Source organism: Rhinichthys klamathensis, unplaced genomic scaffold, assembly GCF_029890125.1.
Source record: "Rhinichthys klamathensis goyatoka isolate OS25496 unplaced genomic scaffold, OSU_Roscu_1.1 h1tg000065l_1, whole genome shotgun sequence".
Taxonomy (NCBI): domain Eukaryota; kingdom Metazoa; phylum Chordata; class Actinopteri; order Cypriniformes; family Leuciscidae; genus Rhinichthys; species Rhinichthys klamathensis.
The window spans coordinates 923,250-941,994 of record NW_026606608.1 but is presented as its reverse complement, the minus strand read 5'-3'; the positions used below and the strand labels follow the sequence as shown (position 1 = coordinate 941,994).

Sequence of the window (18,745 nt, the reverse complement as noted above, 5' to 3'; positions counted from 1 at the left end):
AACCCACCCCTAATCCTACCCATCTCCACCCCTTAGATCTTGATCCGGCTCCTCCCCGTGGATCTCATGTACTGCATTGAGGTGCTACTGGAAATCTGAGCCACCCGCTGAAGACGAGGTGGGTTCATTTTGTCCTTGAAAAATGCTCCCTCAACTCTACCGAAATTTGTTTATGTACCTACGCACTTCTTATACTGTGTTTACTCAGCTCTTACAGTGATTTTCTGGAGTAAAACGGACACTTATTCTTTTGTGTGACGTACAATAAACTTTATTAAACTCATCAGTATATTTTGTGTCATCATTCAGACATGGTCCTACAGCAGGCTTGTATTAATAGTGGCTACAATCAATGACACATAGGTTAAAACCGTAATTAAACTAAACTATACCTGTTCCAACTCCATGCATCATATAATCTCTGACTCTGTAGGCATTATTGTCCGAGTCGAAATTAACACCATTACTGTGAGTTTCTGTTTTGATATTATCATCTTTCCGTGAGTTGAGATTGTTCACTGAGCGCGAGCTGGTTAGGCTCCGCCCCCTCTGCTGTGAACCAGCAGCTCATTAGCATTTAAAGGAGACACACTAAAACGGTGCGTTTTTCTCAGCCCCAAAAAGTGACGATTTAAACATGCTGTAAAAAATTATCTGTGAGGTATTTTGACCTAAAACTTCACATACACACTCTGGGGACATCAGAGACTTATTTTACATCTTGTGAAAAGGGGCATAATAGGTCCCCTTTAAACAAAATATATCAAGTTACCAATCACACTGAATAGAATAACAAACTATTTCTCACTATCAATGTACAGTGCTGATGTTAATTTATAATAAAATGGCTTTTCAGCTACACAGGACATGAACATCTTCTCCACCTTAAATGTAATTTGCACCTAAAGACAGATATTGGGCCCTCTGCCTTGTCTATCCCAAACGTACATAAGTTTGTCTATGTTTGTACAGTAATGTTGTATGCAACAGGTCCTTTAAAAGTGAAGCCCAGGTAAAATGTGACATTCTCATTGTTATGGGGTATTGAGGATGACTTGAGAGCTGGGATTTGAAATTTCATTCCTTTGGGACCCTCTAGAAAAACCTTCTCATCCTCCGTCCAGCCTGTGACAGATCTCAGCAATTTAGAGATTTCTGGCATTTTCCATACTTCTCCACTAAACCATTTCATGCGTTTTTCTGAAATAGACAGCAGTTTTGTGATTGTTTCAACCTTGCTCTTGTGGACAAACTTTTCAAATCCAGTCCCATTGCCCAGGAAGAAATGAGTGTAGATCCTCTTTTTCCTTGGAGGGATGTCCTTCAGTTTCTTGTTGTAGTTTCTCTGGAGATGTTCAACAGCAGAGAGAACAGTTTCATACTTGTATTCTTTCTCCACTTCTGTGTCATGCTCTTCTGGCCAGAAAAGTAAGACGAGTAAGAAAAGAGCACTTGGCAAGCATCTCAGTTTCTCTTTAGGGAATTGGTGACTCAGTCTTTGCAGATTCTGAAATGCAGCCAGCTTAGAAGACTGAGTTGAGAGGCAACTTAAAGCAAAGTGGGATGCTATGTACTTGACAAGGTCCGCTGGTAGCATTTGTGCCCTCATAGGATTGCTTGGGTAAAGTGAAATAATTTGCTCCAGAACACTCACAGGGTTACCATCTTTCTGGTTGGTTAGGAGGGAAAAAATAGTTGTGATGTTTCCCCCACCATGATAATAAATCAACATGCGTTTCATGAGAGGACTTAAGTACCCTTGGTTTTGATCTGTAATAAGAGAAGCACCACTGAATAATTTGCCATAAGCAAAAGACTTATTCACCAGCCAGTGCATTGGATGCTTTATGGTCCTCTCAACAGTGTCAGATGTCTTCTCCTCGTCGGTTTTCAGGTCAGTCTGGAAGTAACTCAAGTCTTCCGAAATCCATTCCAGTGCTTCCAGCATTAATCTTTGGAGGTTTTTCAGCTTCCAATGATAATGTTCCCATGGTTCTTCTATCTCAACAGGAATGTATTCTGTAAGGAGGTATTGCATTAATTCTGAAGACTTTCTTTTTGAGAACACATGAAGAGTGCGCATTAGATTCAGCAATGCACATCCTACCTCTACTAATCCAACAAATCCAGCATTGTTCATGGTCTCATTGTCCTCAACTGCTGCATTCTTGCATTCCTGGAAACATTCAATGGCTTTTAGTGCCGTTTCCAGAGCATCTACTGTGTTTTCAGGTGTTTTTTCATCCTGCTCCATGGCTTTACATTTAGCTGCAAACCACTGCCTGTACACCTGACCTCTGGTATCAAGAATGTAGGAATTCTTTGGCCTTTTCTCTACTGCAGTTTTTGCCCACTTTTCTGCTTCTTCAAATCTGTCATGTTTGTAATTGAGACGAGCCAGTTGCTGAGCAAAAAATGCATCCTCATTAAAACGCTTGTAAGCCGCTTTTAGAAGCTCAATGGCTTTATCTGGACACTCTTTCTCTCTCACATGCTCAATTAGGGGAGAGAAAAAGCTGTCAAATTTATCACCTTTGCTGATCCTGTGTCGTGTCATGAACAGATCTCGCAAGAACTTCATGTACTGATCTTTACCAAACCTGTGCTCAAAGAGCACATCGTTGTTGAGAAGATCTAAAGCAAGATCACTTTGTTGTTGTTTGTCACCCAGAAATTGGAGTATTTCCTTTGCAACCAGTGGATGAATGATTCTGACGGAGTTAATGTAGGTGTTTTCATCCCTCAAGTGTATTAAGACCAATTTAGCTTGCTCACTTAGAGAAGTCTCAAAGGCATGTCGTCGAAACCTATCCACACAGATGGACAGAGCCAGGAGAGCTTCGCAATGTGACTGAGAGATGAACGAGTTCTGCACATAAGTGTTGAGCAATGCCACATACAGAACAAGCTTAGTAACCACAGACTTGTGGTCAATGTCTTGCAGTAAATGCTTGACAAACTTCTTCACATATTCAGCAATTTTGTGGCTTTCGAATTCCTCACTCATCAGGACAAATGTTAGAATGAATTCTGGCTTATACTGCTCTTCAAGTCTTTGTCGTTTTTTGGAAAACTGCTTTTTTTCGGTCTCTGAAAGTTTATGAGTAATAGAAACATTCTGTTGAGGTGATTCCTTGCACATCTTCTCTGGATTGTGCGATCGCCTACAACTTAGCAGAATGAAGCAGAGAGTTCCTCGTGCTATTTTCTTGGTATTGACAGCCACTTCCAATTCATTCTTTACATCTTCTAAATACTCTTGATCACAGTCTTCAAACAGCAGGAGAACAGGGAGGCATTTTTGGGGATCTTTTTCTTCGTATTCCCGAAGCCAAACGGCATCTTCTGAAACAACCGATGCAGATTTTGAATGATTTACAACGGCACACCTTAGATCCCTTCGGTTATTCCACAGTACCTGCCTTGCCACTGTACTGCCACCACTGCCAGGATGATGGTATATGTTGATGCAGCTGATGGGTGCCCGATCCAAACTCCAACAAAGACAGTCTTTCACCATATTGTTGACTTCATTGTAAGCATCTCTTTGAATAACCTCCCCAATGATTTTTTTATCCGCAAGCCAGAGATTCATCCAAGTTACTTTTCCTCCATGGTAAAACTGCTGCTCAATCTTCTCCTTTTCAGATTCCATGACATCGGGACTAGTTTCTTCACAGTGGTTTAGACTCAGAATCTCCAATGAACATATTGTTTCCTCCTCTCGAGTATCAAGGAAACACTCCCCTTTAACATGGATCGGTAATCGTTTGGTGGCCCTTGTAGTGGTAGGCTGGACCTGTTGGAGGGTTGCATTTACCTGACTTATTGTCATCCCAACAACACTTTTACTGTTTACTGTTTCCATGTCACAGGATCCTAGAGCAAACCTCTGCCAGTCCTTGAAATTCTCCTCCGATTCAGCAAGGCAGATAATGTCTTCATGTCCTTCCATGTCAGTGAAGAACTCATAGAACGTGTTTAGGAATGGTATGTCAACAGGGGAAGTAAGAAGGAAGATCACTTGAAAGGTTCCTTTTGGCAAGATATCTTTGCAGATCAATGACACACAATCTTTTAGAAGAGTTCTTTTTGTTTTGACCCAAGTCTTCTCATCACAGGGAGGCTCGTTGCCTTTGTAATCGCTCCGTCCATTGCAAAATATCCAGCTGGTTTGATCAAACAGACGCAGATGACTCTCCAAGTCTCGGATGCTTAAGCCGCTGGGAATTTTGTAGTTCTGCATGAAATGGCGGTTCACTACATGGTGCTCATTGTATTCATGGCATAACCCAGAACCATTGGAATCTGGATCAAAGTCAAACACACAGAAGATGTTCATGTTCAGCAAAAAATCAATGTGTTGTAGATCCTTCTCCTGAAATCGATTGGTGACAAGTATGTGCCATTTTTCCTTGTCCATTATTTTATTTCCACCTGTTATGAGCATTTTGAGCTTTTTTCCCAGGTTCTGGCACAGTTTTGGTGCTGTGAAATGATCAGTTTTCTCTGCCTCTTCTCTCTGAGCATCCCTAAAATTGATCTGTTGGTAGAACTCATTCAGGTCAGCCACTGGTTCTGTTTTAGAACCCACTCTCCGATAAGCGGTTTTCTTCTCTAACTGAACTTTGTTTGCCTTCTCATTGAAATTTGGCAGGCTAACAGAGAACACCTTATTCTTAACTATGCTCACTGCTGGCTTAATATCAACCTCCACAACATAGTGTTCCACATTGCTGTTTGAAACTACTTTAACAAACTGAGGTTCACCAATACATAGTCGTACAAGTTCGCTATCAGAGCTAGAGAAACTCCTCTCAATGTAATCTAATGAATCATAGTATACATCTTTTTCCTCGACAGGAACACCAATGATTTCACCATGTACATAACCAGTGTCACCTCTACTGTCCATGACACCAAAATGTATTGTGCCATTTGTACGAACATTCATACAACCAGTAGCAAACTTCAGCACTTCCTTTGCAAACTTGGCCTGTAGTCTTTGGCGGTCCAGTGTTGCAGCAGTGGCAAATGACTTGTACTCATGACATGGAAAAACAAAATCACTAACCCCTGATTCTGGTAAGAGTACACTGTTCTTAACATATGTAAAATCAACACCTTTCATATCAAAAGGTCGTGGTTTTGAATCTCTCTTTGTTGTTACCACAAGTACAGAATCTTCTTCCTTGTTCTCTTCGTTGACATCGGCTCTTGTGTCAATACTTTTAATTGCACTTGCTCCATGGTCATTTTTTTCAGAAGACAGTTTGTGTAAATTATCATGTTGTCGTTGGGCTTTTTGTGAATTACTTACTAACTCATCTCTTTTTTTGATTATCAAAAGCGCAGGCCCGGATTTCATTCCAGTCTCTTTTTTCAGATATTCTTCTGATAGTTCACGTAGGATCCGACCATCTACTTCCTCTTCATGAAGTTTTTCGATATATGTTTCTTTAATTCCTATCGATCTTAACCAGATGCTCACCATAGACTCATTCCATGTCTCCAGTGGAGGATCCTCTGGCTTTTCTGCAAACCAAAAAATAGCCCAAGGTGAGATATTTTATTTTAAAACAATGACTGGTAAGTGTTACAAAAGAACATTATACTTGCCCATTGTTTAATGTCTTCTAATGATCATTCACAGTACAAATGCAGACACCTTTACATTGCCTTGAAGACCTTGAAGAACAGAAATTACATTGTTAAAGCAGAGACATTTTAAAGCCGTCAACAATACATTTATCTGTATTTTGTCTAGCAAAAACTGGGATGCATTTCAGACTAATTTCATTTTTTAATAATAGCACAACAATGGGTTTAAGCATAGACAGATGCATTCCTTTATTTAACAGTTTATTGCTATTGCATCACATCTGCATTAACAAAGTGCATGCTATAGATACATAAATAGCCATAACCATAAACAGAAATTATAAACAAAGTATGAAAATCATAGATTTTCAATATCAATTATTTGGGTGATTAAATGGACATGCACAGGAGCATGGAGAACGTTTAGGTTACTATTGTAGGAGGGAACGGAGACGTTACATCAGAACTGAACAGACCATCTGAGAGCCCAGTCACCTTTGAGTGTAAACAAAACAAGCCAATGGACATTAGCGAGTGAGATTGGCGAGTGAGACCCCGCTCTCGTGGTGGGTCCCGGCCATTCAGAAGTGATGCAGCAATTGTGGTGTTGGGACGAAACGTTTCTGTTCCCTCCTTCAGGGAACGGGAGTTACAATATTAATCAGTCAGTCATGTTCGACGTTACGTCAGAACTGAACTGACGATCTGCAAACCCTACCAAAACGCCACAATTGCTGTCCAGCGCCCCGAGTAAGCCTCCTGTACCCCCCTCACCTTTTGGGACGGAAGAAAGGACAGGGCTTTACGCGGAGATTGCCAGTCACTGCTGTTCCTTTGACCCACACAGTGAGACTATTGGATAACACTGGGAAAGTGTGCCTATTCCAAATGGAAAGAGATGCTATGGAGACCACATCCTGCCCGTAGGGAGGTAACATGTGGAGATTACACATATGGACTGACCATTGGGGCAGTGCTACATATGGAAGGTCTCTGGGGTAGAGCCAGCATCGCTAAAGGTGGAAGTCAATACCGGCAGAGCGAAATCTGCCAAGGGAAAGACACGGGCTCACCGACAGGGAAGCCGTACAGTGGAAAAATACAAATGTGGGATTACCCATGGGGGAATCACAAGACATGGGCACCTAGTCTAGTAAAGGGGCTGACCTTCTGGGCATACAAATGAGTGCTAGACCCAGCATCAGGCGCCTCTGCCCCATTTAACTGCCGAGGTAGCTGGAGGACCTCTACCAGGCTTCACCAGGGAACTCACCTGGGGAGCAATATAGGCGTTTGTATCCCGTCCTTGGATGGGAATGGCACAGTAAGCAAGACACAGATTGACTACCCTCCTCTACTAGCTACTTGTAGCCAGTACATGGGATGAAACTGGCTCTAAACGGAGACTATAATACCTCTTAAACGTGTTAGGTGTCGCCCAGCCTGCAGCTCTACAAATGTCTGCCAGCGAGGCTGCGCCAACACCCAGGAGGAGGCAACACTCTTAGTTGAGTGAGCCCTCACTCTGAGGGGACACAGCTTGTCTTGATCCTGATACGCTAAGACGATGGCATTCACTATCCAGTGGGCCAACCTCTGCTTGGAGACCTTTCCCTTCTGCTGTCCTCCGTAACAGACAAATAGCTGGTCTGAGGTTCTGAAGCTCTGCGTGCGGTCCACGTACAAACACAAAGCAAGAATGGGACACAGCAGAGGTAAGGCTGGGTCTGCCTCCTCCAGGGGCAGTGCTTGCAAGTTCACCACCTGGTCCCTGAAAGGAGTGGTGGGAAATTTGGACACGTATCCATGTTAAGGGACAGGATTTTAAGCTCCACTGACTGCAGCGGCTCGAAGGGCACTCTCTTGCAGAGCTGCTAAGACCAAGGAGATGACACAAGATGACACAAGGTGAGGCAAAAAATCTCCTCGGGAATCTGATGATCAGGTTGTGCTTCCCGAAAGACTTACCCTCTAAAGGTGATGATACACAGGGCAACTTTTTGAGCAATGTTGCTGGGCAATCTTGCCGAGCGATTGTTGCTTGGGCACTTTCCCATTGAAAATGGGCAATACCTTTCTATCTGGATAATTTAGATTGGTCGTGGGCCTTGTGTCTGTTAAGGGGCTGTTAAGATGAACAAGTCCGAGTGGGACTTGTGCCCAGTAAGGCGCAATCATCAAGACTTGCCCTTCGTCTTCCATGACCTTGCACAGCTTCTGTGCGTGCAGGCTAAATGTGGGAAACGCATATTTGTGTACGCCCTGGAGGGCTGGCTGTGTGCCAGCACACGCACGTAACCTTGGTTCCCTGAGATAATGGGAATGAGTACTGCGTAGACGGCCGTGCTATGACGCACACTACTTGGCGTTCGTCGATTCAGTCAGTAACCTGAATCGTATGGCGAAATGAGGTGCTTATATAGGCAGATGGCCCGCCCCCTTTGACGGGCTCTGAGCTCGGTTCGGCGGGATGCACCCCTATTGGCTCATGCAGATGCGTCTCTTCGCCATTGGCTTGTGCAGTTCCCACTGCTCAGCCAATAAGCGCGTGCAGATCTCGGCATGGCAGTGCAATAGCACTGCATTATTGAATAAAAGGCTTCAATAAATCAGAGAAAAAGGAGTTTTCCCCATAGCATATAGCGATGCAATACTCATTCTCGTTATCTCATGAAACCGAGGTTACGTTAGTAACTGAGATGTTTCTGCTCGTCTCTTATTTTTTCTGTTCTCATTGTTCCTCTTTCCTTCAGTGATTCTGCTTGTTAACAGCAGGTGTTCATCACTAATGCTCAACAATCACTTACATATTTACATAATTATCTAATTTCAACACTGCATCAATGTTACTTTTACTGTTTGTAGTTTGGACCACTAAAGGACTACCCTGTGGGGTTGAAAGGGTTATTTAACAGGCGGTGACTGTGTAGTTGCTGATCCAGTTAAAATATCTTTATTTAAAAAAAAAATGTTTTGTCTCAAATGAAATAAGTTTGCGGTAATAATATGCTCACATTATTAGTGCATTATACATTTTAGTTTATAAATTTAAGTTTTAAGTTAGGTCGAGTTAAATCGAGTTTTAATTTAATGCATGGTATTTTAACATCGCAAGTGTTGTGCATTGTGATGTGCGGCAATAGCGGTGACATACACTTTCAGGGTGGAGTACATCGCAAGTGTTGGCTTGCGAATAACTTTCTCCAATTAAATGAGGATAAGACCGAGATGATTTTATTTGGAAATAAGGGGTGTGTGGATGATGACTGCCTGGGGTTGTTTCCTGGGAAAAAACTGCCTAGCGTGAGGAACCTTGGTGTCATTTTTGACTCTGAGCTTAAATTTGACCGGCAAATCAATGCTGTAGTTAAGAATAGTTTCTTCCATTGAAATCGAATCCTTTTGAAATCTATCCTTTCTTTTGACGATATGGAGAAGGTTGTTCATGCCTTTTTGTCATCCCGTTTGGATTATTTTAATGTGTTGTATCTGGGTGTGAGTGAGGCTTCTCTCTCCCGTTTGAGTTCAGAACTCAGCTGCCAGACTTTTAACGGGTACTAAGAAGAGTGAGCACATTACTCCGGTGTTAATTAAATTACATTGGTTACCCATACGATACAGAATTAAATACAAAGCGTTGTTGTATGTTTTTAAGTCTCTGCATGGCCTAGCACCTGAGTATGTTACTGATTTAATCAGCCGCTGTCAATCCAGTAGATCTCTGCGCTCAAATGATCAATTGCTTCTCATGGTTCCGCGATCCCGTTTAAAATGTAAAGGTGATCGGGCTTTCTCTGTTGCAGCTCCTAGGCTCTGGAATGACCTTCCTATGTCTGTAAAAACTTGTCCTTCATTGGGTGTTTTTCAGAGTGCGCTTAAAACTTATTTGTTCTCTTTAGCACGTGATAATGCTTTGTAAGTTGTGTATGTCATATGTTTGTATTGTTTTATGTCTTTGTTTTATTTGATCTTTTATACCTTCTGTACAGCACTTTGATTCCACTTGTGGTGTTGAAAGTGCTCTATAAATAAAGTTGAGTTGAGAGTTTAACAGTGACATACTGTAGTGTAGGTTCCATGTGTCTTGGTCCGGACTTGACTGACGGGGTTTGCAACATTTTCAAAAGTCTCAGATTTCCAGGGTCGAAAAGAACAGCCAATGACCTCGCCCTAGTCGCTCATCTGTGTCTGCTGTGCAGCTGCACTGCGTTTTAAAAATTTGGCTTCAATATTCCCGAGAAAAGGAGTTTTCCTATAGCGTAAGCTAGCCTTATGCAATACTCGTTCCCTCATCTCAGGGAACCGAGGTTACGTTAGTAACCACAGTCTGATTATGAACCTATGCTCTCGAGCCAAATATGGTTCTTCCACTGAGTACCTAATGGCTCGACGGCAGGAAATAAAATAAACCAAACTATTTTTAAACTGTTTTATCAATAATCAAAGGTAGTGTCGATTCAATTAAAAATAAACATATTGAATATTTTAAAATATTACGTCAGCTTCAGTTTGAATCCAGCCTCTTATGAAGACTTCAGATGCTCCAATACCTGTCAAGAGACAGCGCCAACTACTGCGAAGACTTTTTTCCTATCCTAATCATTTTTAACAAACATCATTACTTCAATGGACTCATCGTTTCTGGCTTAAATTAATACATTGTTTAAATTAATACATTATTAGCCAACTGTGTGATTTTTATATGTACATTTTTGAAATACATCACTTAGTCACCTCTGATAACAGATCACTCTAAATTGTAACGTAGACATGCATTTTCTGTAAACCTGCTTTAAAACAATATGTATTGTGAAAAGTGCTATAGGCTACAAATAAATGTACATTTAATTAAATTTAATGAAAATATTATTCATTTATAGTCAACAACAACAAGTTTAAATTTCACTGGACAATGTGAAGTGGAGCGGTAATTTTCCAGTCATTCATAAATCGGTTGAAAATCACATGGGCAGACGAATTTACATTTATGAAGCGATCTGAATCTGCGTCGTTGAAACAATGGATGATAATTGACTACAAAGCACTACACAAAACCAGAACCAAAAGGCGCATTAATGGTAAATAGTTTTCAAGTTGTATTTAGCCTGTTGATACAATGATCAAACTATCATAGTATGTTAAATGAAGCCCAGGCGTCTCCAGCCCTAGTCAAGTCAAGTCACCTTCATTTATTCATTCTACGAAAATGGTGGCTTTCCTGTCCCGGCCTTAACCACCAGGAAAAACACTTAAAAGTGTCAGATAATGACACAAAATATCTGTTTTTTGTTTTAATTGAAATGTTTTATTGTTAATAAAACATATGTAAGACAGTTATATTGAAAACCAATTTTTTTATATATTGTAGAATAATGTCAGTACCATGAAATTGGCTTGTCCCTCGGGTCAGGAGTCGTTGTTTAGTGACATATTTTGAGTTAAAAAATATATTTTTCTCCCCCTTTAAATGTCATAATACAAATGAAAGTAGTATAGTTATTTAGTGAACTACTTAAAAAACTAAAATATCAACTAAATATTATAAATAATTTACAGGGAATAGCTGTCCCTCAATTTTATGTCACTGGTGTTAAAATTCCTGGGTCAAAGGTTCATTGGAGCGGGGCTGTTTTGAAAAGCACATGATGAGTGTTCACTCTCTCTTCATCTTTTAATAATTTGATAAATAATTTGATAATTTCATGCGAGGACTTAAGATGCGTCACTGGTTTATAGTAAGGGGAAAGGAAATTTGATTAAAATAATTGTTCAAATTGCATGATTAAGTGATTTATTTTAGGGCTGCAGCTATCGATTCTTTTTGTAATCGATTAATCTAGCACTTAATCGATCAATTAATCGAGTAATCGGATAAAAAAATGTGTGTGTGTTTTTAAACAACCAAAACAAATAACGAAAATGATGTGGCTGTAAAATTATCAAGCATTTGGCTTTTATTTCTAAAAAAAAAACCCCAAAGAACTGGTATTTATTCCAACTTCAACATTTGGCTCCAAAACTAAGCCTATTTATTGCAATTTTTACCCATTTAGTAGAAGTGCCAACAATGTTCTATGCTCAATTACTTTGGTAGCCGATTAAAATGTCTTCCCCAAAAGTAGGAGTGGATTTGGAGAAGCAGGCTGGGGAATTTCATTTTTTGTTGTTGTCTGTAACTATTTGGAAGAGGTGACATACAAACAAGGTCTCGCAAAGACTGCAATACAATATTTGTTCCTCCATCACGTCCCGGTGTACAGTGAAGGCATGCTGAAATTATTGTTGCGTGGCTACATAAAAACAGCATATGTGATGCATTGCCGCAATTGATCTGACTGGCGCGTGAGAGAGACGAGGGTGCGTGCGTGTGTGTGTGTGTTTGTGTGTGAACACCGAACGCAAATTTAATTATTTGCGCGAGTAGATTACATACAAAGTCAATGCAAAGATGCGAATAGACGCATCATTCGCGCCGGGCGTCGCAAATGACGCGAATTGGGAGACGTTTGCCGCGAACGTCTTCCGCGCAAGTTGAAAAATTTTAACTCGAGCGAATGTTCAAGCGTCTAACTAGACGCGTATTTGACGCTCTATTCGCGTTCGGTGTGAACACACCATTAGTTACCTTGTTTCAGCGACGCTTGGTGAGACAGCATGGAGTGGATGTTTTCGGTTCAGATTCTGAATCATTGAAGTCGTACTGTTGTGGTATGCCAGGTCTACTTTGCAGTAGACACATTGCACCTCGTTCTCTTCCTTTTTAACTATGTAATGATCCCAAACTTTAGACATTCTCTGCCGTTTATGGACATCTTTACTCCCCGCCATGCGCCAACTAAATTCAAATTGTATCACGCGCTATAGTATATAGATCCCTGCCCTGCGCGTATAGTGCGCGTCATAGGAATTTAACGAGGCTTCAAGGCAGAGTTTTTGCCTCGAGGCATTTTTGTAATCGAGTAAATCGAGTAACTCGATGAATCGTTTCAGCCCTAATTTATTTACAATTTAAGAAGTGTAGTTTGAGCTACTGTGGCCGCCATCTTAGACATCCCATCTTGTCTGCAGATTTGTCACTGGTGTTATCGTCACTGGTGTTACTGTTGCTGATGGTAACACCAGTGACATGATGATAACACCAGTGACAATCAATAGCACCACTAACTTTTTTCTCAACAAAAGATTTCATAAAAGCCTCAACAATTATATAAATAAAGACTTATTAGCATTTTATTATTGTTTCAATATTGTACAAACATAATATGGCTTTCCTTTTGACAGATATGGCGAAATTAAGTGCTGCTGAAAAGCAAAGAATCTACAGACAGCGCAGGGACGCTGACCCAGACCGCAGAGCAGCCTACCTTGCACAGAAACACCAGACTTACCTAAAGGATTTAGAGAGTCAAAAAAGAAAGCGAGTGAAGGATCTCACAGAAAGGGAAAAAAGACAGGAGCAAAGGAAATGGTCGGGTCAGACAGGCAAAACACAGAGAGAGATTGAGAGCAGGAAAGACAGTGTTGACCCCCCCATCCACTCCAGACAGTCCACCCAGTACTGCAAGGTCAGAATTTAAGACAATGTGTCTGTAGGAAGACAAAATTACTTATCCACCAGACTGCTTACACAGTAAGGAAACCAATATGTAATTTTGTAATTTGGGTGAACTATCCCTTGAAGTAGGCCTACACAATATTTGTCACATGGCACAAGAATTGATACTGTTATTAACAAGCTTCATAGTTTTGTGTATAGGCATGACAGAAATAGAGTAAGATTTGATGGTTGTATTATGTTGCATGCATCTAACATTGGAAATCTAATACAATTATATATTACATCTTTATGCTTTACAGACAACGAATCCAAGGTCGGAGAGTGCGCAGGAGAGAAGCACAGATAAGCCGAAGAAAATGTCAGGAGTTGCAAGAGAAGTTAGAAAAGCACAAAAGACTATACCACAAATACAAGAAAAGTTGTCACTGTTTGCAGGGTAAAAATCAAGACCTTGAAAGTCCAAGAACGAAGACGAGAAGCACTCTACAAAACTGTCCTGCCTCTTCATCAATAAGAAGAACTCTAAACTTCCGTTATGCTCTCTTGGGGGATCTAAGAGCAAAGTACAAAGCAGACAAAGCCAAACAGGTGGTTGTAAATATACTGACAGGAAAGCTGATAAAGAAATACAAATTCAAAAAGTTGTGCCAGCAGATGATTGGTTTTTCATACAGAGCCTGGAAGCCACAAAACAGAGCTCGACAAACAAGCTTGGCTCAAATAAACAAGAGAGCTGTAGGACAGTTCTACCCAAGAGATGATGTCAGCAGGCAAACGCCTGGCAAGAAAAACACTATCACACTAAGAAAAATTAAGAAACAGAGGAGGCTCCTTTGTGATTCCCAGAAAAACCTGCACAGGAAATTTGTTGCTGAGCATGAGCAAAACATTTCATATGCCTTCTTCTGCAGGTTGAGACCCTTTTGGGTGGTGACACCGAAGGAAAGAGACAGAGAAACTTGCCAGTGCAAGACACATGAGAACTTACAGTTTATGGTGGAGAAAATGCACAAACTTGGCCTTTCACTGTCCAGCAATCTGGAGGAGATGGCAGATAGCACAGTCTGTAACAATTCAAAGACATGCGCCTATGGTGAATGCCAAGAATGTGAACACTCCACTGTACCACCGGCCAGACAGCAATCCAACAAAGAGGTGTGGCTCACCCAGTGGTGTCTATATCCATAACAGAGGAAGAGCTGGTGACCCAATTCCAAAATAGGCTCTTTACATTCAGGAAACATCTGTTCAACATCAGATGGCAGTAAAGCATCTACCGGACTCTGAGGGGAAACCTGACCAATGATTGCCTGATCCATATAGACTTTAGTGAGAACTTCACTTGCAAGTACACTTCAGAGATCCAGTCAGTTCACTTCGGGGGTCACACAAGCAAGTGACGCTCCACACTGCTGTCCTCTATGTGGGGGAGGAGCCCCCCATCTCCTTCTGCACCATCTCAACCAGCAGAATGCATGATCCAGCAGCCATATGGGCTCACCTGGACCCCATCCTGGACATGATAAAACACCAGTACCCTGCTGTCCAACATCTTCACTTCTTCAGTGATGGTCCAGCCACACAATATAAACAAAAGGGCAACTTTTACATGGTTTGTACAGAACCTTACAAGAAGGGCTTCCAGGGGACTACGTGAAACTTTTTCGAGGCCAGTCACGGAAAGGGTGCTCCGGATGGAGTGGGGGGTTCATTAAAGAGGTCAGCTGACCTCTTGGTCCGCCACGGGAAAGATATAACGGATGCAATGTCTTTCTATCAGGAGTTGAGAAACTCTGGCAGTCAAATACAGTTGTATTATGTCAGCGAGGAAGAGGTGGAAAGAAAGGCACAGATGATGTCTGGGGTACCTCTGGTAACCATAAAAGGAACCATGCGAATGCACCAGGTTATAAGTATCACACCTGGCATCCTAAAATATAGAGACATAAGTTGTCTTTGCCAAGCAGCGGAAGGCGTGTGGGATTGTCCATGTTATGGACTCCAAGAAGTCACCCTCCCGACAATGTTGGCTAATAGCAGTGATCTCTCACCTCCCCATCAACCAGGTGTCATCAACCCGGATACCTCAGCTCCACTTCGTCCAGATGTCATCGAGTCTCACCACAGTGGACAGTGGTGTATCGTGAACTACGACGAACAACCATACCCTGGCGTTATACTGGAGGTCGAAGAACATAATGTTAAAGGGGTCATATAATGGTACATGCACTTTTACAAGTTGATTGTACTGAAATGTGTGTTGGCAGTGTCTGTACACAACCATCATATAATGATAAAAATCCATCCAGTGGTTTTGTTTTAATCTCCTTATTTGTTTTCCCCTGCCTCAAATCAAGCCGTTCGAGCCTGTGACGTCACACGCTCGGAAGCCCCTCCCACGATTGTTGAATGACAGGAGCGTTTCAACACAGACCCGCCCTCGCTCGTGAGAGCTGTCAATCATAGTCTGCGCGGACCGGCGCGGTCATTGTTGATATGCTGGAGCACTGTCTATGAGCAGAATGGCGTCTAAGCGATTGTGGTGTTCTGTTCTTGGGTGTAATAACGAACACAGCAGTCATTTTAATGTTCCTAAATCCGAACCGCTGAAGACGCAGTGGCTGAGTTTGTTTTCGAAGGGAATATTCCCCACGAGCAACGTTAATGCTCTCATGTTTGCGCGAATCATTTCACACCAGACTGCTTTATAAACGAGGATCAGTATAAAGCTGGTTTTGCTAAGAAGCTGCACCTGATGAAAACAGGATCGGTACCAGATATTCGTGTTCCTGCTGAACCTCCAGAAGAACTGAAGTGAGTGTAACGTTTTATTAAACTTTATATTCATATATTAATCTTTGCCAATTGCTAGCTGCACGCTTAACAATGAATGCGTCTAAGGTTTACACTCAGGGTACATTACGGCATGTTTTCTATGTATGACGTTCTCAATATAATTAATAATCCCACGTTTATACTGAACCACGCGTTATGGTTATTGTGTTATTGAGTTACAAACGGTGTATGCACAGAACAGAGAGACGGGGTGAGCAAAGCTCATGATCATTTAAAGGCATATGCACTGAATAGGCGTGCTGAAAACAGAGCTGTTTTTGACCAGGTAAAATAAGTGTTTTCTTACAATACTAATGAGAATTTTTAATTAAAGTATACTACAAACTTTTAATTTAGACCCTAAAGAATCATATTAGCTTGTACAAAAATGGCATTATATGACCCCTTTAAAGTTAAGTGCATGCACAGGAATGAAGTCAACAAGTTTTACTGGCCAAGCCCAAGAGATGACATCAACTATTATGGAGATGACCAGATTGTTTGTCTGATGCCAGAGCCGCTGCCAGTGAACAAAAGATCAGTTCAGATTGACCACAGTATCTGGAAGTACTTGGAGGAGCACTTGAATGTGTAAAATGGACGCGACAATAACATGGCAAAGACAAAGACAATATATTCCATGTTTTACTGCATACAAAATGTTTGTATCAGCACTGTTGGAAAAACAGATTTAGTTTGCGTTCAATGTTAGTGTTTCTAATGTTCTAGTGGATATGACTTATGTTTGTATGACAATGTTGTGTTATGAAAGACACATTTTAGTCAGGCTTCATCGTTCGGTCTTAATCTGACCAATAACCTTAATTTTATGAAATCTGAAATTATTTGTAATGTAAAATATTACTAATAAATTGATAAAAATTAGTTTGAAATAATCTTAAATTATGTCATTGGTTTCACATTACGTCACTGGTGTTATATTGCGTCACTGGTGTTACTGCATGTCATATTTGTTACATGTGTGTCCTGTGTTTCCCCCGTTCTTTGTGTATTTGGTTCAGTCCTGTTTCCATTTTCCCGCTAATCGTTACTGTTTAGTTTATTCACCTGTTTACCTGTCATTGTCAGTTCATTTGCCCCAGCTGTGCCTTGTTTCCCCAATCTGTTCTATATGTATTTAAACCCTGTGTTCTCCCTCACTCCTGGTCGGTTATTGTTTGTGTATGGTGCGTTTGTGTTACCTTGGTGTGTTTATCCTCTGATACTGGTTTCTTGAGCAGTTTAATAGTAAAGTTTATTGAATTGGAAATCTGGACTCTTGTCTTCATCTACCTACACCACACCCGTAACAATATTGGTGTTCTGGCATCAGAGTCGCCCAGTTTCTAGATAATGGTTGTTGTATCTACCTAACTGTTGCTCCATTCATTGGTAAGCATTTTAAGGATATGACCATTCAATTTTGATCACTCAACCTTAATTATTTCTAATATACAACAAAAACACAATGGTAGAAATGAAAAAATGTCACACAATAGACTTTACACATACCTGTTTAAAGTAAGTTATTACAAATCAAGACAATTTCTTAATATTACATTACATTTTTCTGTCTAAGTTTCTGTTTAAGTTGATTTATAATGTTAGGAGTTTGACTATTATCTGACTAAGTTTTGGCATAAAAAAAAAGAATTACATTTTTTAAAAGTTGTCTGTTCAAAAAGCCACCATTTTCAAAGAATATGACCCTATAGCGCTTTTAACGATATAGATTGTTTCAGAGCAGCTTTACAGTGATAATAGGAAATGAAATATTAAATTAAATACTAAGCTTGGTAGGCTGAATTGTATTTTGGGATTAAACAAACAAACTCACAGTTGTCGAGTCTCTCCTGCACTGACCGGAGTTCAGCCGCTTCCTCATTACATCAGTGAGGGACAAACCTTTGTTTGAACAATGTAGTTAAAGCAATGTGTAATACGAGTGTAAATAAAATATATCTTACATATTTTTTAGATTATTTGCACATCACAAGATTTACCCAATATACCAAACCGACGAGCGTGAGACGATCGAGTGCAGTGCGAGACCACTGTGTTGTTGGGCGGGATTTCTGCTGAACTGGTCAGGAGAAAACAACATGGGAAACAAAGGTCTTAACTTTCGGTTTCCTGGGAAACGCTTCCTGTATGGGCTATAAACATATCCACTATAAACATATAAACAACAATTTAAAATAATAATGATAATATAAATATGAACCGAACAGAACATTAAACATAGTAAATGTAAAATAAATAAATAAATAACAATAAAAAAAGCACCCAACCATAAAGCATTGTTTGTCCTCATAGGTTTGTCCTTTTGTTGATTTAGAAGTTTTGGTTACACTTTATTTTACAGTGTAATATTATGCAGGCCTACTATAGGGTTAGGATTATTCTAGTTGCATGTAATATGCATCATTTACTGCCCTTTAGTAAATAATTGTATGCACTTTAATGCATCATTTTTTTAATCTTATTTTATTTTATCTTATTTTTATTAAGTTTGATCAACTGTTTATCTTTTGTCAAATTAACTTAATTAATGTGGTTCAGATAACATCATATTTTGAGTTTCTGTTTATTGAACCAATCTCCTTCATTGCATTAACTCAAATTTTTAAGGCAACCAGGTAACATACTTGTTTAAGTTAAATCAAGAATAATTTTTTACAGTGTGTTATTACTATAGTAAGTGCATGTAACGTAAGAAGGACACTGTAAAATAAAGTATGACCCAAGTTT

The 18,745-nt window shown here is 40.4% G+C and overlaps 1 protein-coding gene across 1 annotated transcript; it reads right to left on the bottom strand.

Annotated features, from left to right (window-relative positions):
* Nucleotides 1-754: 754 nt before the first annotated feature.
* samd9l (sterile alpha motif domain containing 9 like) lies at nt 755-5,569 on the bottom strand (the record flags this gene model as incomplete). Its single annotated transcript, XM_056249945.1, has 1 exon — nt 755-5,569. A coding segment is annotated over one exon (4,611 nt), but the record flags the coding sequence as incomplete, so codon positions are not given.
* Between the last annotated feature and the right edge of the window lie 13,176 nt (nt 5,570-18,745).